Source organism: Alligator mississippiensis, chromosome 3 (genome assembly GCF_030867095.1).
Source record: "Alligator mississippiensis isolate rAllMis1 chromosome 3, rAllMis1, whole genome shotgun sequence".
NCBI classification, from domain to species: Eukaryota; Metazoa; Chordata; order Crocodylia; family Alligatoridae; genus Alligator; species Alligator mississippiensis.
In genome coordinates, this window is record NC_081826.1 from 94,672,501 (window position 1) to 94,693,784 (window position 21,284).

At 39.0% G+C, this 21,284-nt stretch overlaps 1 protein-coding gene across 12 annotated transcripts in view; it reads left to right on the forward strand.

Moving 5' to 3' along the window:
• MTCL1 (microtubule crosslinking factor 1) overlaps nucleotides 1–21,284 on the forward strand; it is a 189,361-nt gene that overhangs the window by 130,916 nt on the left and 37,161 nt on the right. For 7 of the 12 annotated variants that reach the window (XM_019490559.2, XM_059724242.1, XM_019490563.2 and 4 more), the window contains 3 exons: nucleotides 5,865–5,987; nucleotides 9,200–9,430; nucleotides 12,688–12,882. In XM_019490559.2, the coding sequence (XP_019346104.1) occupies nucleotides 5,865–5,987; nucleotides 9,200–9,430; nucleotides 12,688–12,882 (549 nt within the window). The remainder of the gene's footprint in view (nucleotides 1–5,864; nucleotides 5,988–9,199; nucleotides 9,431–12,687; nucleotides 12,883–21,284) is intronic. The other 5 variants (XM_019490564.2, XM_059724241.1, XM_019490562.2 and 2 more) reach the window with 2 other exon arrangements.

Below are 21,284 nucleotides of genomic sequence, written 5' to 3' on the forward strand. Positions count from 1 at the left end.
CGTCTAATGGGTATAATGGTTTCATTTTCTTAATGTGTGTAGCCTTTCAGAGAGAAGGACATGTTACAATTATACAAATAATTCTACCGTAAGCAAGCAAGTCTTCTCTCAGTCCAGTTTTTTTAAAGAAAATGTTCCCAGGAAGAACAGAACAGCCTCCATTCACCCATTTCTCTTGTATAGACTATTTTTTAAATGAGCATTGTAGGAGTCTAATTGTTTGATTAAATACAATAGAGGCAGACTACCTCATGCTTGAAACCACCCCTATAGCCTAACTGTAAACATCTGCCTTTGTTTGGTCTTTGCACCACAGTTGTTAATGCAACAGTATTATTAGAATGTATTTGCATATTAAAGACTTGGGTTAGAGTCACAGTCCAAGGGAAATTATATACTGAAATATCTTTAAGAAGAGGACTTTGTTTTCTTCATGAAAACAAGTCATTGAACTGGTTTGACAGAAGAGAGGAGGCCAGCATGTATTAAGGTGAATATTCAATACATTATTCATGTTTTCTGCAAAGCTCTTTTATGGTGGGTGGGAGAACTGGTTCTCTTAAGTCCACAGTGGAATGTGAATGAGTAAACAAAATTGCCATAAGTGGAAAAAGACAGGAGGGATTAGAGAAGGTAGCAAATACTATTAAGAAGCAAAAGCATGACACAGATCATAAGATTGCTATGGCAACCAACAAAGATCAGTAAAAAGTTGGAAGTAATATTTTGCCTGATATATCTGACCTCTTTTTCTGATAATGAAATATCTATAAATAGACCACAGAATGTCCTTTATCCCCAAATTATTTTATTCTTTTTGTCTGATTATAGATTTGTGCAAGAATTTGATATTAGATATTTTACACTCAAGCAGGATTCTCTAGATCAGGTTGCTCAGATAAGACACCTGGTGTGATTTTTTTTCTGCAAGTGATCAAGTAAACAATCACTTACATTTTTAATTGGGATTGTGTTTTTGCTCACATGCATAATTTTTGCATACTATGTACATGCTTTCTGTGGCACACTTGTTCAGAAAATATACATTTGTTTGCAGAAAATATATGTAAAAGTATACCCAAATCAAAGCCATCATTTAAAAAAAATGGGGGGTTAATTTTTATAAGAAATGTTTTTCTTAGGATGGTAGTCATAAATAGGAAACAGACAGATGTTCACACTTAGCTTTTAAAATGGGCAGGTAAGAATCACTGAATCTAGTTCTGTTATTTCCTTTGTTCATAGTAAATATAAATACCTGTGCTAAATGTATGTATGGGTTTGATTTTTAAACCAAGTTGTAGGTATTTCAAGTTAATTATGTCACTTTCTCTTCTAACTTCTATGCCTCTGCGTGGAAATCTTCTTCACAGTTAAATTTGAGCACATGAGGATATAATTTTGAGTGTTTGCTTGAAATGTCCTTCTTTTGTTGCTTCCATTTTACTTTTTGTAATTCTGCTTGAGGACTTTAGTATGTCTTTTGCAACGTGCTGTATTTTTCTCAGCATTTCATTTTTTGCACTGTTAGAATTGCATCTTCCCCAAAAGCAAAGAATGGGGATTTCATGCATTGTGTATTCTTTGTAGCAAAAAAAGCCACAAAATAGAAAAACACATCCTCCAGTATTTCTTATTCTTACAGTTCAAATCCATGCAAGAGAAATGACAAATTGGCATGTAGAATACTGACAGCGTTCCTTCCCACTAAGATTAGGAATAGTAAGAAAAATGTATGCTGAGGAAAAGTGTTCTTTCTTGCCATGTAAGATTCCACTAAAGGTTGACAACATAATGGCCTGAAAGACCCATTATGATGTAAATGTTGATATCTAAAGTTTAAATGAACTCAGTAGGACTTTGTATACATATCCTGGAACAGATTTTTCAAAGATTTGCAGCTGTTTCATACATCAGGGCTTCTTTGTGCAAACAAATGCATAAATAGATAATTGCACAATTACCTAATTTTCGTTGGTAAAGGATGTATGTGCACCAATTTTTTTTGAAGGTGCAACTTAGCAACCTTTAGGAATTTATCCTTATGCATACCAAATGTAAAGAAAAAAGGAACATATAATGCATCAGAAATTCTAGTCAGAGACAGCAAATTCTATACTTGTCGTGGTCAGATTTCAAATGTAAACTGACCATTTTAGAATGTATTTTTTATGGTGTCAACATATGAAAGGGACACAATACATGTAATGAACTAGTGCAACATGTTTATCTTTTGCCTTCCTCAGAAGAACACAGAGCACTGGAGACCTGGCTCTTCCACCTGCCCCCTCAATCCTTATTTTTGATGCTTTTGAATGGAGAAATGGCTAAATACAAGTATTCTATCAAATTTGATATGCACAGTCCTTGCATGGAGGCTGGCCAAGCTTCAGTCATGGGAATCAGACTGACTGCATTAAAAAGCCTTTGCAAGTAGATTCAGCATTAGAAAAAACTACCAGATGTTTTAACTTTAGTTATACTGGTATTAATTTAAGGTTCAACAACAGCTGGTTGAAGTGGCAGGTATCTGAGTGCTTTATCATCACGCACTTATTTATATAAGATTCTTGGTCTTGCTGGGTGTGGTGATCCTGTAAAGCAAATCATTGCAGAGCTATAGGCTGCATGAGAAGAAAAATAACCTGTACCAATGAAAGGCAATCTTAGTAGGGGCAGAGCGATCTTAGTACAAAAAGTAATATTTTGGCAAAATCCTGATTGTGTTGATGATATTTCTTTAAGTGTCCTCTTGACATTGGGAAATCAGCATGGATTAGCTTGTTCTTCAGTGAAAACAAGTGAGAGGGGGTATTTAGTGATTCAGTGGAGTGATCTGGTCTCCAAAGGCGACAAGAACATAAGCAGCACTTGGGAAGTTCAGTTTGGGTTCACTAAAATTTTTAATTGTTCTCAAGGTTTAAATATAGTGTGCTGTTTTGTAGTACTGTGGTGAAGTAGAATTAGATTGTAGTTCATGTCTTGTATTTTATGTGTTGTTTTAGTGAGAGTGTGTCCTTTCATGTAATGTTAGAATGTTGTTTGGTGTAGATGTCTTACCTTGGACACCATGGTAAATAGAGAATGCCTGGTGGTTTCTGTCCCTTGTGCAGTCAATTCATTAATATAACAAAGGAACAGAGAATGGAAGTTACCAGAAAATCAAATGTGTTATTTGCTCAGGATTGCAGCAGTGCTGCATCCAAACACAAATCCTTAGCATTTCTGTTGCATCTTCGGCTAACACATATCATATTTATATCTAAGTCCTGATGTAAAAGGTTAATTGAGCGCAATTGCACAGATTTGGTTTTATATGCTTAAATCGCCTGCACTTATGGACGTGGTTAGAAATGATAAAAGTCTACATAGTCTTCATTAAAAGTCCAGCCATTGGTCTTGACTCTACAAGGTCCTTAGCAGCCAAGAGTTTATAACATATGTAAAGACATGAAGAAACTTCTAGTTTGGACAGAGGGGAAAACTGAGGTAGGAGCAGGCTCTATGTGGGACAAAAAAGTAAACCTTTTTTGAGTACTTGTATCTGAGTACTCTATCAACATATGGAGTATATGAGTACTCTATCAATATATATGAGTACTCTATCAATTCTGACAGCTCATTCAGTCTCTCACCAGTAATTCCAGCAATTTTAAAGGTTCCTAGAAACCTGGCTGTACTCGGGCATAATCAGGCTTCTGTCTGATTGAAAAACTTCATAAAACATTTCTTGTCCTAATTGTTCGGGTATAATCTATCATAATGTACCTGTAGCTATAAGTGAAGAATTGAGTATCTAGTCTTTAGCAAATTACTAAGTACCATTTTATCCCTATATAAAATGAAGTAATGTGCAGCAAAAACAGAAAGAAGTGTCAAATTATCTGTGATAATTCCTCAACTTTCTAAGAATTTTTGTTGTTACGTTTCAGCTTCCGTTTTTCATAAATCCTGATATGAACAATATTTTTCTAACTTCCCAAATGTGAATTACTCTAGAGAATTATATTAAAATAATTGATTTCTTATGTATTTTGAAAAAGCTTCTTACTTTTTTTTTTTAGATAAATCCTGCTCTTTCCATTAAACCACATGGAATCTTTTAAAATTATCATTATCAGCACTAAAAAGTTGTCACTGGAATACTTATTTTCATAAAATACATTTCATGTCACTCTAGATAATCACAACTTTCTGAAACAGGTGACATACTTTTCTACAACTGCATGCTAATTAACCACATATATTGATTCTTACATATCATATTCTAAGCACAACCTAATGAAAATGAGAGAGAAAATAATAAAAGTCATTAAGGAAAGACTTCTCTTGCTACATGAGAGAGCTGAAATGACATACCCCTGCCAAATCAAGACAGCCTTCAAAGGGTTCTGAAGGTCTTTTGTAACAATATTAAGATTTACCAAAAAAGGCCAATCTCTGTACAACGGTTCTTTTAAAATCATTATTTTCCTAACTGACTGCAAGAGGAATTGGCCTTAAATGATTAAAAAATTTGTAAGTATATTATAATTCATAAGAAAAAATAGACTTAATAGATAATGAGACAGCTCATCAATGATCAGTTTAACTGTACATACTGCAGGACTACAGAGCTCACTTTCTTCAGGTGCAGAACTGATGCATACACAAGTCAACTGTACTTCCTAATGTTAGTTAAAGAAGGAATGTATCAGTCCCGGATAATGTTTATATTATAGCTTTAAGTGTCTGAAGTACTAAAAAGTGAGAATGCGTACATTCAGGACTCCAGTGGTCCCTTTAGTAAAGTACCGCTCTGTCCAGACAAGTGACAGTAAAAATGGCAGTGTGAGTTTCCTTTTTGAGTAACATTGTTTTCCACATCTGGAAATGACTGTCTCTTTGAACTAATAATGTTCAGCTTGACTGTCCTATCCATACCTATAAACAGCCAGAGCCTAAATATTCAAGAGGTACAAAATGAGACACACAGAAATGCTGATGCAGGAAATAAATTGCTATGAGATTAGTGTGTTGTGTTGTTTTGTTTTGATCCTTGGTGTCAATAAATGTGTCACATTTGTTTATTGAATCCTTGTTTTTTAATTAAATAATTTTCAGAAATAACATTTATGGAACATCAAATTCATAGGGATGTAGCTGGCTTTAAGATTAAATTGAATATTATTCTGGAAAAGAAGGAATATAGTCAGACCCCAGGGTGACAGTGTAAGATTGACCTAAGAATCATATCTGAGTGCATTTGATACACAAAGTTATTGAGACGCAGTAAATAAAGAGTTGCATGGTGTAATTTTAGCCACTTTATAATATAGAGTAGAAATGTTATTAGAAGTAAAAATGTGACTTGTGCAAAAGCTGTCCTGCACCAAAAGGGAAGGACCATTTTGATGCAAAAAAAAATTATTGTCTTAGTGAATGACATCCCATCATATGAATTGTCAAAAACTTTTACAAACAAATAAAAATAAGGTTCAGTGTGCTTGATGGTTTTTGCTGTGATGTTAAAAGTGCATACCTTAAATTGTAAGAATAAACTACCAGATAATAAAGGCAGACCATGAAGGGGGCCTGATTCTGCAGCCCTTAGTTCCAGTTACTTCAGTGGAAGTAATAGGGGCTGGAGGATCACACCTGAAGGAAATTTAACATCTAACATTAAGATCCTACTTTTATTTTCTTTACTAGGTAATGACATAAGAAATCCTTCTACATATTTAGGGCATTGCTACATCTTAGCATGCTATGCTTTGCTTATAACTGTGTATAATTGTGCATTGTGCGGATGTCTGTCCAACGGATTTTTTTACACTATTAAGACGCACTTTCCACTAAACCTATCCCTTTGTCCTACTGATCAGCTCAGGGATTCCCATGTTTTACCTGTACAGAATGTATCGATACAGGAGCTTCAGGCTCAACTTGAGCAGGAGACAAGACTTCACCAAGAGGAGCAAGAAAAGTTTACAGAGAGGATCATTCAGGTAAATACGAAACCCATCCAGTGGGGGAGACACTTGACCACAGCCTGCAGAATACAATTTTGTTTGGCAAAAAAAGGGAAGTGTATCTACATGTTACTGTTCACTCCCAAAGGCTTGATTTTTTTTTATTTAAAAAAGATCTAAGAAAATTAAGAACCTGGAAGTTAGTTGAATGTAAGCTGACATCTTTGAGCTTTCTGCAGCTTGATTCCCATACACATTAGCCAAAAACAAATATTCCCAAGAAGTTTACATTCATTACCTTAAAAAGAATGGCTTATTGTGAAATGGCAGGGCTGAGATGGATGGCCCATCTTACTGTACAAACACATTTCTTTCTCCAAAGAGTTGATGATCTTAATAGGCAAGTCAGAAAAGGATGAGGAAGAAAAAGGCACAGAAAGGTGTCATGTCACAGAGAAAGATTGCCTTTCAGCTCTTTCATGTTTCAGTTCTCCATATGGCATTGGAAGAACGTGTGCTTGAACTCTAGAAACCCAGCTCAACCCTGTAGACCTGATTCTGATCCCACTAATCAGACACATCACTATAGTCTGTGAGTTACAACCATGTAAGTGAAACCATAATTGGGGCCTCCTTGCATTTCTCAGTGTCTCATGCCCACTACTTTTGTTACTTCGTGCTTGTAACATGACTTTTGTTACCAAACAGTTGTTTTGTGATCTGTAGCTAACAAATCTGTAGCTTTACAGCTTGTAAAGAATAATTTTTACAACTATTCAGTTGGTCTAATAAAAGATATAACATTTACCCAAATAACTGTCTGACTGTAGCCAACAAGGAATTATTTGCAGAATTTCTTGGCTAAATTCTTGGCTTGATATTGAACTAACATTTTCAAACTGTACTTGATGAACAAATTCAACAGCCACAGAGGAGTAAAATGCACCTCCCTGTGCCAGATAATCTTACCACATCTTAATGATCATGCCCGTGGTCTCTCTCAAGTTTTCTAATGGGGCAATTTTAAATTTTATGCAAGCTCCATAGAAGCTCTGCTAATGGAAGTCTCTGTAGGAAATGACTAAACTGATTCACTTCCTAGCAAAATTGGATGTGTATCTATTTCAGAAGCTGTGCCTGCAGCTTAAAACTCTTTTTTCTGTCTGTGGTTGTAGCTACTATTCGTTGTCCCAGCCTAGACCCCTGTGGAGTTTCTTTTATGAGGGCCCTTTGCCAGAGTTTATGGAATACTAAATTATGATGAATTAGCCCATTATTTCTTATAAATATTAATAAAAACTAAACAAACAAAAGCCACTCAGACTTAAATCCAGAAGTCTGTTTTGAAAAAAAAAAAGAATAAAACATCTTCTGGATTCTTCACTTTTCCAAATTATGCCCATCCTGTGTACATTATGCCTTTATTTATCATCCTCCAGGATTTCTTGTGGAAATGATTCACAGATCTTGGATGCATTTAACATATCTTCATTTTAGTTTAGTGGAACAAGGTTATGTTAACCCCAGTTATATTAATTTATACCAGCACAAATAACATTCATAATAATTTAAATATACTATTTTTTGGCAGCATGACATGATGGTGATCTAAATTCTGTCCTCAATATGCAATCCCATTAACACAATTAAAATCTGAACATGCATTTTTAGGTTATTCTATTTTTTTATTTAAATTACTTTTAAGATAAATTACAAACATTTAAATTGTGTATGTTTTTGTAAAACTTTCTGATTCAATCAGGAGTTCATTTACATATTTTTTATGGTTATTTAAAGCATTTGCTTATGAACTGATTTCACTCTAACATCCTTCTAGCAAATAAGATGGTGCGTTGGGTATACATTTTGGAGAGCTCCTTTTGAAGCTTTACTACATAGGTGTTGCATTTTTGTATTGTTGAAGCCAAATATTTTCATACGTGATAGGGTTAGGGTTCCTTACTTTAGATGAGTGTTTATCATGGAATGGTAAGCCACTTGTAGGGTTCGAAGCTTTCAGAGGAAATTAGATGTATATCTCTGGTACCGTTAATAGAAATTATGATTTTCCACTTAGTCTCCTGAAAATGAACCTCCCAGGTATTTTCCATAGTTAGGAAGATGTTGTCCATTGCAGGACATACTCTGTTTGGTTTTTTTTCAAAACTCATGATAGTTTATTATGGTTTTCATTAATTTCATGTACTGGATTAGTAACTAACAAATAAACTACTATTTCACATAATCTAGTGATCTAAAAGGAAATTAAACATGACATAAGACAGTTAAATTACATTTCTGTATTCCTTTTCCAAATGCCTTTCCCTCATTAGTAGTAATTAGTACTCATTAAATAGAAATATATCAATATTGGCATTGCTGAAAGGTAAATTTATGTAAGTGCTATTAGTACCAGGTCATCCCATTATCTCGTTTTCACATGTACAGACAGAAGTTGCATTTGAAGAATGACTTGTCTAGTAGATTTACCTCAAAAAACTGATTAATGTTTAATTTTCAAATTGCAAACCTTTTCTGGTGTTTGTAAAGTTAGAACTCAGTCAAGGACTGTTGAGGCTCAGTAGGTTAGTGTCTTGAGCCATAGTGTGCTGTGCATCTCTGCTCTAGTTGGATGTGAACCTGTCGGAGTTTATTATGAACTGGCTCTCAGAAGTTTTCCAAGTATGAATTCTCAGAGCTAGTGTAAGAAATCTGTGACTTGTTTCTGAGATGCTGGACATGAATGACAATGGAGCTCTGTCTCCTGAGAGTGATAGGAATATATATTCTTAAAGAGTGATGGCACGTGAAGAAGAGAGAAGCTAGAATTCCAGCTTGTCTGAAGGATTATTATATACTTATTTTACAGGCATGGTTGAAAATCTAATTAATAAATGAGCTTTGTATGCAACCATTGTGGGCTGAGGGCCATGCAGGGGACATATTGAAAGGATACAAGGAAAAGAGGAATGAGAAGTATGAAGGGCATAAAATGTTTATGTAGCAGAATTCTTGTCTTTAATGTAAACAAACTGCACATTTCTTTACTAGGTTATTTGTGTGCAGTTGATTACATTAGTTCTATAAGCCATTGTCTTTTTATTCTTTGAAAGTTAGACCTCTTGCCAAGTGAATAGCTAATATTGCTTAAAATTACAAACAGCAGTTTGTCTATCGCAACTGAAAACAAATCAGTGGGTCCTTAAGGACAATACCTTATTGATATTTTATCTCTTATTGCATTGAAGCTGGAAGAGGAACATCTGCAGACTATACGGAGGAAAGATTTGGAGGTGCAGAGCTTGACTTTGCAGAACAAACTGGAAGAGAAAACCTGGAGCCAGGAAAAAAATCTGATGCAGCAAGAACTCAGGCACTTCAGACAAAGCACTTTTCTGCTGTATGTTAAATTGAAGTGGCTGCTGAAACACTGGCGGCAAGGCAAGCAAATGGAGGATGAAGGGGAGGACATATTTGAGGTAACTGGCCCATTTCATTCAGTGGAGTCATCAAGCCCCAAGGATGAATGGGACTGCTAGTGTTGTCATGAGCTCAGTAAATATTTGGCTATCCCTGAATTTAGTGCAGACCTCAACTATAGAGCGGAAACAACATCTCCATCATTATCTGTTAGCTTACATGAAACTAAAATGCAATTGAAAACTCAAGCTTATAGGTCTTTTAAAAAGAGTCTTGCAGTTAAGCAGAATCCATGGGACATCACTAGACTACTGCTCAATCAAACCCTCCAAGCTAGCTATATATTAAGCAAGCCATGGCCTAACATGCATCTCACAACAGAAATGAAAGCCAAATACATTTCCTAATAATTGGACTCTGAATTATATCTGAAAAGATGAATATATCTGTGGGCTGATATACAGCTTGTTTTTCAGAAAACTCTCAGGTATACAGATGAAAAACTACTTGGTTTTCAAGCTGGCAGTCAAGTCACACATTATAACGTGACAATTCGGCAGTGGTTCATTCTTGTACATTCCTTTCCTTCATAGGCACACACATCACCATCAAAAATGGTCACGTAATAATTGGGTGGGTTTTTTTCTCATGCAGCATGTAAAAAATAACTTGGGTCAAGAATTTCAAAACTAACTAGTGATTTTGAATGCCTAACCAGACCCATTTTTAAAGGGCTGAATTTTCAGAACATGAGCTTTGACAAAGGGTCCTTTATGGAGTGTCAAGGGCTAAGTACAGACAGTCAAAATGTCTAAGGCTGAATTAATTCAATCTTCTCAGATTAGTCTAAACTGCATAGATTGAATCAGCAAGCAAGTGAACAGACCTTCACTTTTGATTCTGAAAATGCAGCCACATGCCTGCAGTGGTGCAGGCCAAAAGCCAGGGGGTACTAGAGCACACCTCCCTGCTTGGCTGAAGCAGACAGCATGGGCCAAGGCTAGCCTGCCCACTTTGTGAGGGGGGTGTTTGCGGGGGAGGTACAAAGCATCCTGGGATGCAGGGGACTGTGAGTTAACTTGAATCTGCAGAGGATCTGGAACACAAGTTGAATAAACTGATTGAAACTAAATCAGTTAAATCTGATACTACATCCATCCAGGTTTATCGTAAGTTAGTTTCGGACATTTTGAAAGTGGTTTATGTGCATTGAACTTTTGGGCTAGGGACAAACATTAGATTAGACATTAGGAAGAACTTCTGTATGGTAAGGGTTACCAGAATCTAGATTGGGCTTCCAAGGGTGATGGTGCTCTCCCCTACCTTGGAGGTCTTTAAGAGGAGACTGGGCAAGCACCTGGCTGGGGGCGTCTGACCCCAGCGCTCTTTCCTGCCCAGGGCAGTGGATCAGATTCGATCTACTGAGGTCCCTTCTGACCACAAAAATCTATAAAATCTATGAGACACTACATATAAACATACATGATCAGAAATTGGTTTAATCCTGTAACTGAACAGATGTTCAGTGCACATAAACCAGTTTGAAAATGGCTGAAACTAGTTTGAGATAAACCTGGTTGAATGTTGTATCAGACTTGACTGATTTGGCTCAAACTAGTTTATGCAATGACTGTCTCAGACCCCTTGATGGTTTAAGTTAAATCAGAATCCCCCAGCATCCCGGCATGCTCTCTGGGCTGGGCTCTCTGGGCTCTCTGCTCCACAGCAGGGCTGGCCCCTTCCCTCTGCTCCCTGGCTGGAGCTCAGCACAGACTTGCAGGCACAGCAGGGTCTACTGGCTTCCACATGCTCCTCTCTTGCCTCCCCCCCTAACCACTCACTGCTTAAACAAAGATCCCTTCCTCCTCTCTACCACAGCAGGGACCGTACCCAGCATTTGGTATGCTAGCTAATGCTGAGAGGTGTCTGTGTGTGTCTCTCTCTCCAATATCACTAGGATAGGCAGACAGAACAGTGACTGCTTAGGGCTTTGAAGCTAATCAACAGGTCAGCCAGTAAGCTGTTTAAGAAGTTTGAAGTAATGTGGAGAGAGGATATTGTTTTGCTAATCGGATGATAAGGACCATTATCAGCCCCAGCCCTGCCCCTGCCCCTTCCACTGGTTTGCTCGCCTGTCAATTTGCTGCATACAGTATGACAAAGCAGGGAGGAAGATTGAAAAGCTCCGTATCATCAACAGATGCATGCACTGCACACACCCGGTTGCCTCAGAGTGCTAGCCCAGGGCTGGGGACTGGCAACACTCCCACCCCTTGAGCAGCCAGCAGGGAAAAGACTGGGACTGCACAGGCAGACATCCCTAATGAGAGAGTCCTGCTGGGGCCTGGCCACACCCCCCTCAGGTCAGCTCCCTGCAGAAGGGAAGGGAGGGCTGCTCTAGCACCCCCTGGCTTCTCATCTGAGCCACTGCAGGCATGTCCCTGAATTTTCTCAGTCCAGAGAGAATGTCTGTCCAGTTTCAAACCAGTTCACCCTAGTCAGCTTAGACTAACCTGCAAAAATTGAATCAATTCAGGCGCAGGCTTTTTGAATGTCTGTCCCTGGCCCTGTTATGTTACAGATCTGAACCAGTTTCTGATCGCTTATCCCTGTTTATGTGTAACTTCTATCCCTAGCCCAGGTGGCTACCCAGACTAACTTGTCTTTAAATAATCTGACTTGGAAAAATGCATTTTCAGTCTCCTGCCCTAACCAAAATCCCTGAGAAGAGGATAATTATTTTTCCAGTTCATGTAATCCTGAGGCCTATGCTAACTAATTGGTTACAGTGTAGATAACATTTTATGTACATCTTGCTTGTAACACATTTTCTTCATCATATACTATCCTATTATTGCAGAGGGGGTTTTACATTACCAAATCAAAATTAATATATAATTTGTATTATATAAAACCCCCTGATTTTTTTTTTTCCTTTTGTGGAGGCCAGGGAGAAGTGTGCAGTTGTATATTAGTAAGAGACCAAGACTAAAACCAATGACCATCTCAGCAGTTATCTGCTATAGTTATTGGAATTGGAAGAGATGGTGAGGCCATTTATAAATGCTAGTATGTTATTCTGTTCAGAAGAACTAAGTCATTTAACATCAAGTACTGTATTGCTTCAGTTATTTTAATGTTTTCAGTTGTGCCTCCATGTTATTTTATATAATATGATTCAAGCAAATAATAAATAGCAGTCTAAAGGGACAAAAGGAGGAACAACAATCCCTTATCCTAGATTTTCAGTAGGTTTTTGTTACTGTACTACTTGTATAGAAACAGTATCCACGAGTGAAATATCTTGCCATTTTAGATTGAACACCTTGATGCCCTACCAGAGTTTGGCATTCAGTCTGAACAAAAAGGAGATGACCCAAATCGAGATGAGGAGGAAGAGGAGGAGGACCTTGTGTTTGCACTGACAGATTATTCCCAACATTCCAAGGCAGAGAGCACTGATCATGGACCACAGCTGCAGACAGTAGAACTGTTGCAACATCAAAAGCAGGTACTGTACTAGAAAGGAAAGGCAGTTCTGTATTATGTCCTATGAATTAATGCTGTAAATGTTTATGATTCATTTTGTTCTGTTTCTGTGATATTTCATCAGAAATACCTTGTATCGTACACAACTCAGTAATTCTGGCTACACAGCAGTTGTAATGGGTATGATTCATTATATTTATATTTAATCAGGAGCCAGGTGACTACTACTGCCTGTTGACAGATGCTGTGAGTGAAAAATCCTATTTCCTTTCATGGCTGTTTGCCCAGACACATATATCAATACCTCATGGCTTGCAGAATTTGCATACCCATCTTGGCTGATTAAGATGGAATTTGACCATCTAGCCATTAGTAAGAAAAGGTCCTTTTTATTTCATTTAAATAATTTAAGAATTTAGCATATGCATTTAATGTCCTTGTTAAAACTGCATTGGTAGAAAAACAATGCAAAAGTGCTTTTATCACATTGGACATTTGTTTTTAAAAGCCTAAAAGCAAATCCTAAAAGTCTCCTGGGCCACACCCAACTCAGGTTAGGGCTATCGACATATGGAGGATTTAACCTGCAATAGATGTAAACAGATTGGCCATCTGGCTTAATTTTCAGACTGTGTATTTTAAGATGATTTCAAAAGCTAACTGTTTGAATAGAAAAACTTCTTAGCGGTATAAACAACTTTTACTGAACATTGCAAAAGTTTAGTGTAAACAGCAAGTGTTACAACTCGAATATAAAACAAAATGCAATAGGGGAATATCTTTTTAAGTGTCTTTCTATAGGACACAGCAGTTCCATTAAACACCCATTTCTCCTAGAAATTATAGGCAATAGGCATCTGTCTCATGAGACAGCAGATTCGTGCTAAGGCATCAGCTCGTTGAACATATGCGAGTGTGGCTGTAGAGCCCAGTTCTTGAATGACAGTCCCTTCCACACTTATCACATGTGAAATTTGTATCTAAGCCCTGAATGTGATGTGGGGTTCTCTCCTCTGGCTGTTGGGCTCTTCCTTCCTCAAACATCTCCATTCCATGCTTAGTAGATTGTGATCAAGCACTTCAGTACTCAGCAGTGTCCCCACCTTTGTTTGGCTCAATGTTCATTGCCTTCGTATTGCTCTTGCAAACTTTGAAATGTAGATAAAGATCTCGCATGGTCTTCTTCATGTAAAGAGTTCTCCGTAAAAGAGATCTTTGGTATACAGCCATTGTCCATTCTCTGCATATGACCAAGCCATCAGAGTTGACACTGACTGAAAAGACAATGGGTGATCAGAATGTTGGCATGTTCCAAGACCTCAGCATAGGAACCTTTGTCCTGGTACGAAATTCCTAGAATGCTGCAAAAGCAACCAAAGTGGAAATTGTTGAGGCACTTTTCTTGAGTAGAGTATATGGTTCAGGATTTTTCCTTACAAAAGGGTGTTGATAACACAAGCATGATATACCTTGACCTTGGTTTTAACAGTCAGCTTGTTGTTGCTCAACCTGCTTGTGATACGTGATGCTTTGCCAGTATGGTTATTCAGTTTGACCTCAAGTATCAAGCTGCTGGTAACAATGGCACCAGTATGTAAATGTACTTACAACATCCAGTAAATTTTCACCTATTGTGATTGCTGGTGCTGAATCAGTGTTCTGGCCCATAACACTGGTCTTCATGATGCTGATTGTGAGACCAAACCCTTGGCATGCATGAGCAAAGCAACAGATGTGGCTTTGAAGGTCATTCTCTATGTGGGCTATCAGTGCAGCATCATCAGCAAACCAGCATCTCATGAGTCAAAACTTTCCACGTTTTAGTCTTCACTTTAAAGCATGTAAGGTTAAATACTTTTCCATTTGAGCATGTATGTAGATAAATACCTTCAGTGATGGTCCCAAAAGCATACGGCTGAAGAAAAGAAAAGAAAATACCTAGCAGGTTTGGGACAAAAACACAGCCCTGCTCGACTCCACTTCGAATCTCAAAAGCCTCAGATGTTGATCCATCATAGCTGTTTCCCACATGAAAAGTGTGGATTATGCTGAGGAGTTTTGATAGACAACCAATCTTTTCCAATATTTTGATTAGGCCTTTTCTACTGACAAATTCAAAGGCTTTGGTAAGGTCAGTAAAGGCTATATAGAGAGCTCTCCTTTGTTGCCTACATTTTTTTTTATATGTTGGAGTGAGAAGATCGTGTCTATGTTGGACCTACTAGCTCTGAAGCTGTAGTACAACTCATGGTAAACACAGTCAGCAAGGATCTGAAGTCTTCTGAGCACCACCTGAGCAATAATCTTTCCAATAATGCTTAGTAGTGAAATTCTATGATAGTAGTTACAGTTGCTGTGGTCACCTTTATTCTTGTACAGACTGACTATATTGAAATAAATCTTGCATATCTTGTAGCCTGTCCATACTGTCCAGTAGTGAGTAAGAAGCTAATATGTCCTATGAATTACACCAATGTAAAGTCTGATTTTTCTACCCTGAAAAATGACAAATAGCCATTGACACAAAATAGGGTATGAAGCTGTGGAATCTAGTATAATTCCCCAGATGTTTCTGCCTGGTACACTCTGCTGCTTAACCTAGTTCACAGAATATGGTAGAAGTGCTATAAATGACAACAATGATATGCATTCAAAAGGGGACAGAGCTAAGGTCTTTGACATACTGGTAGTTCTTTGTGAAGAGCATTTTAGGATTTTAAAAGGAAAATGCTAAAACAAAGACATTCCATTATGTAGACTTACTGAGAATGGTAGAATGTTGTGCAAGACCCGTATTCAGCAGGGTATCTGCTCCTGAAACCTTACTGTCATACACTTCCCAATCTCTGAGTGCCTTAAGACTGGGTGAATACCTTCCTGCAAAGGGATTTTGCTGGTAAGTGAATAGTGTGTCAGGCTGTATTAACTTACTACCAGAATCTTTGTGGGCCTGAGGGGGAAAGTCTGTTTCCAATCTAGTCTTACCCCTTCCCACTTCCTCTGCCCTCACCACATCCCCCAACCCTCAGGGGCTGTAAATGGCACCTGGTAGCAGGAAGATGGTGCTTCAAAAGCTTAATTTCCATGTGTGTTGAGGGAAGATCATGCTCAGAAACAGCTATCCATGTGTTGTGACCTATACCTATGCTATTCCAAATACGTTTATCCCAGGGCTGTGAGATCTGCTAAAGGAAACTGTTTGCCTTCATTCTGCAGTAACACTAGAGTGTTTTAGAGGGATGCAACTACCAGTACTTCTCGTGTTCAGTGCTTAACTTTAAATTGGACGTTTCTGTGAGAGCGAGAAATCACAGAAGTGTGGTCTATAGACAGTTGTGGTCTATAGGCAACCTGATGAAGAATCTTTCGCATTCCATAGCTCGTATACTTTCCCAATGACATAGTTGGTCCAATAAAAATGATCATCCTAAGAAATGCTTGCCTTGTCTATAGACAAATGCATGCTCTCTGCATACAAATATGTTGGCTTTTGCCTTCCCTATTTTGCCTTTCAGTAATCATGAATTCCATTCTTCTGCAATAGTGTAGGAAAGGACACCCAGGCCACATCTAGATGAGCATGGCCATGCGGTATGTGGCACTGCAGACACATCTGTGGTGCCACATACTGCATGTTCTGTTGTTCTCTGTGCTGCAAGTGTTGCCCTGTGGGGTCAGGCCAACACTCAGTATCTCAATATCGCACTGTTAGACAGGAGGGCGTGGTGTACAATTGCACATACACACACACACAAAATCAATTCAATGCACACACACACTCTAGATGCATACACCCCCACCAGGCACACACACACATACTACCAACTCAGGCACATACACATCCAAAATTACCAGCCTAGGTACATGCACACTTATCATCGGTTCAAGCACCTTTACACTATACTAGACAAAAATCAATTGTCAATACTCGTACACCCAATACACATACGCGGATCACTAATTCATATATCGCACACACAATGACATATATTCACCAGTTTACACACATACCACCCACCTACACATACACACAGGAGAGTTCCTAACTTGGATGGTACGGTGTGTGCATGTGTGTGCTTGAGGTACTTGGGATACCTAGGGTGCTTGGTGACTATGGGAGGGGAAATCAAGGGTCAAAGATCTCCAGAAGAAGGGGAAGGAGGGAGATGGATGGGGGTTAAAATGAGAAAGTGAAAGTGCCAGGAGTGAAAGTTGCTGGGGCCAGGATTAGAACCGGCAGACTGGAGGGGAGGTGGGGTTACTTTAGGTCAAGTGGCCCCAGGGTTACTTGAGGTCACTGGTGTAAGGGAAAGAGCCCGGTGGCAAGGAGGAGACAGCCAGGAAAGAGAGAGAGGCAGAAAGCTGGGAAACTGAGGCTGGAAACTGAGGCAAAAAGCTGGGAGACTGGGGCTGGAAACTGAGGCAGAAAGGTAGGAGATCAGGGGGCAGATAAGTGGTGACAAGGAGGAAACAATCAGGAAACAGACAAAAACCCAACTCAGGGTTTCAAAATAACAGGTTTATTAAACAGACAACACACTTCCCAGCCCCCTGAAGTTATTGGTTCACACACACACAAACATGCGCACGCACTCACGCATGCACACATTCATAATGGTAGCAGGAGAAAGAGACTCAGTGGAAGGGTTGGAGTCCAGGTAGGGAAGAGAAACAGAGTCCAAGTCCTTGGTTGAAGAGAGGGTGGGGGTGATAGCTACCTATCCAGGCTGGAAAGGGTTCTTTGTCTAGCAGGTGTTGTCCAGAGGGGGTCGCTGGCAGGGCCTTTGGGTGGATAGGTGGTGTGGCATGGTGCTGGTCCAGATGGTGAGGGCATCCCACTGGGTCTGTCTTCACTACCCCTTTTTATGAGGCAGACTACCTATGACCCTAGTGGCAGGGGCATGCCCAGACAAGAGTCAGCCCTGGTGTATTGAGCACATGCACTCCTAGGTAAGGACATGCAGTTTTAGTTGTCTGTAATGGTGAGTTGACTTATTTCTGCAGCAATCTTTGTCTTCCAAATCTTGAGCCAGGGAAGGTCAATGCAAGGTGCTGGTTGGGTCATTGAGTTGATGGTTCGGTCATTCAGAGGGAGCTATTTTTAGACCTACTGCCAATGTCTCTCAAGCACCCTCATTCATCCCCATTCATTCAGGAGCCAGTTTCCATAGGAGGGGTAGGTATGAGTCATAGGTTACAACATACTTACACAACAGGGCCTGGGAACAAGATGGGAACCTAACACACAAAATGGATACTTGACATCACTCATGCCAACCCACATTGCAGGCCTAAATCATACAATGTTAATATGAAACAATAAAGTCAATGCACAAATGATAGCAATACAATATAAAACAGTAAAAATCAATACAAACAGAACACTATTTACAATATATAAAAAGGGGCTTATTACAATAATAGTATGCAAGAACTTAGATTACCTAGTACTACTTGAAATCACTTATAAGCAATAGAGAGAGCAGAGAGAAAGTCAGAAATGGTTGGGGAAGAGGAAGGAATGCATTTTTTTAAACTAAAAAAAAATTGGGGGTTTTGCTACATTAGGGAGTAGCGCAGAGGGGTTTTTTGACCCCTGGATACCCAGATAAGTCTTCTGGGGCCAGCCCAGTGCTGGCCCCAGCCTCTCCTACCCCACCTGGGGTAACTTGCCACATGCCAGAGCACACGTGGCACAGGCATTCCCCAGGGACAACTAGCAGCAGCACAAGGTATGCCACCACTAGTTGTCCCCAGAGAACCAAATGTTCATACATGTCTGGATGTGGTTCAGAGCATCCACTTGGTATTCATATAAAATGGGCCACTAAATATTCAGTCTGGCCTTGGAAAGGATTGATTATTTATTACATATTATTAATTTTTCTTTTGGAGGTCAGCTCTCACAGGTTGCCAGTCCTTTTCTTACAATGATCCCATTTGTAAAATGCATTCTGTTAGGCTGAGGCAGAGCACTGAAGATATGCTCATCAACATTTTGCATAGTGCATCCAACCTTGTAGATTCATTTAGTCTTAAGAATTAGTAAAAGAAATGTAAATCAGTGTACCATCTCAGTAAGCTGTAGTCACATATTAGCTTTCCAAGTACAGCCTTAAACCGCTATCTTACCAACCAGGAATATGTGAATAAAATGTCCTCTCTGAAATAATTGTTGCTCAGAGATTAATCTCAATTAAAGTAGCAACAATGGTAAGTAGGATTGCATATAATTCATTTTTTATAAGTGTTACGTGATGTTCTAATGCAGCATTTCCAGCTAATATCACTTAAGGAAATGAGCCAGAGTAACAGATCATGTCTAAGTATCCCTGCTGATAAAAGCAGATATTTGTAATGAATACTGCATGAGACTCCAGTGCATTTGTGAAGACAAAATAAGTTTTCTACCTTCCAACAAGGAAAAATATGTTGTATCAATACTGCAAGAATAGCAAATGTGCTAAACATTTCTTATTTCAGAAACTAGTCTTTGTTTTACATGCCTCTGCACATTGTATGTGATACTGTACTGCATATATTACCAAAGAGTGTGTACTTGACAGACGTGTGGTTCAGAGTGTTAAAATGAATTAGGACTGATAGGCTCCTTGTTCTTAGCGGTGAGAAAGGGTTGTTTCACTCTCTGACCCAAAAAAGAAAAACCTCGGTGTAGGTTGATTCTGATTCTGTTGGCAGTTCAGGGCACGGAAAGGGCTGTGCTCAATTCTCACCCCGGTGTCAGTCTGGAGTAATTCCATTGGATTCATTTTGGTCCTTTTGTAAATGGAGGGCTTTGCAGGGCTGTGTTCTTCTCTCAGAGACATTAGTGTGAATTTGGGCCAAAGTGTCTACATTACTACAAATGAGAGGGGCTCAATAGTGCAAGCCATTTACCTGGGAACTTCCACCCAGTTCAGTGGGCCCTAATCTGTATTTATTACAGAATTTTCATTATAAAACTGAGAATCCAGGCATACAAAAGGTTCACTAACAGATAACTGATGAAAAAAAAAGCAAAAAATGGTTACCCCTTCTTTCCCTTGGAGTACCACTAAAAGGAGTTTCCATAGAAGCTCTGAGAGAGATCTTTTCCTATCCTTGTCCACTCAAAGCTGGTAGATGTAATCAAAGATCATGCACACCGTCTCATCAGCATCTCCCTTTAAGAAGTCAACCTTTCTATTGTTGTGACATGTGGCATTAAGAAACCAGCAATTGACCTTAAGAACCCTGAAGGATGTTTGTTTCATACAACTGCAGCAGAGAACAGGCATCCTTCACTCTAGGACCCTTTACTTCCAATATTATATATGGCTACATGAGGGGAGTGATAGGGTTGGAACCATGAATCCAGCTCATAAGGAGAAGACAGAATTCAGTAGTGGGGACTGTGGATGTCTCCTACCCAAACCATGTTCTTTGCAGTGGTTGCAGTCACAGGCAGACTGTGCAGCGATGGTGTGGGCTTGAATCTGCACCATTCAGTTCAGGCTTTTTCAGGTTAAAAATAAATGTTGGTAATGATCCATGTATGACAGAAAGAACCATGTCAGTTTGAGAAAAGTAAATCAGAAAAGGGAAATAGATTTATAGTAAATCTTAGTAGCCCACAGTTATGTTTAATAATTTATGGGCTGTCTGGAATTTTCAATATCTCTTCCTGCTACAGACTATCCCCTAGATGGAAAGGGGAATTGCTTTGAGAAGAAGTATAAATTCAGACCTTCAATCTAAGAAGCGGTCTCTAGGTTTTGGTGTCCCATTTTTGGGTCCTCAGCATGAGGTATTTTGTATGTTAATATGCGGTGCATCCCAAAATTGATGTACATGCCATTTTCATGAATCATGATGTTACCCCCTTAGAATGCTAATTACTCCTTGACTGAACATTTTGTGAGAGAAGGGGGTATGTCTTGTTGAAGGAAGACAAGTAGTTAAGGACTCTTGAAAAGAGTCAGTCCACCTCTCACTACCAAACTTCACTTATTTGAATGCCCTCTTTGCTCAGCCTGTTGTTTCTGACATGGTCCAATTCTCCTCGATGTTAGCTTCCCCCTGCAGCCTGAAAACTAGTATGGGCTGTGGAAGGGTCAGGCATGGAATGAAGCTGGCAACGTGAAAGAGCCAAGGATAACACCTGGTAGCAGGGAGAAGGCAAGTGAGACTGGTGTCTCGGCAGAGAAAAAGTGTGTGGATGGTACGTTGGCTAGAGAGAGGGAAAATGCTTGCTGGTTGAGGTGAGAACAGGACAGGGTTCGGCTAAAATTCCCAATAAGATTCTTTGATTGAGATATTTGCTGCAAGGCTTAGGGTATTTTTTTTTCATTTGTTTGTTTGTTTTCTTATACCAAAAGAAAAAAGCATAAAGGAATAGTGCTTCAAACCTAACGTGCTAAAACGCTTTGTACTGAGATCTAAGAT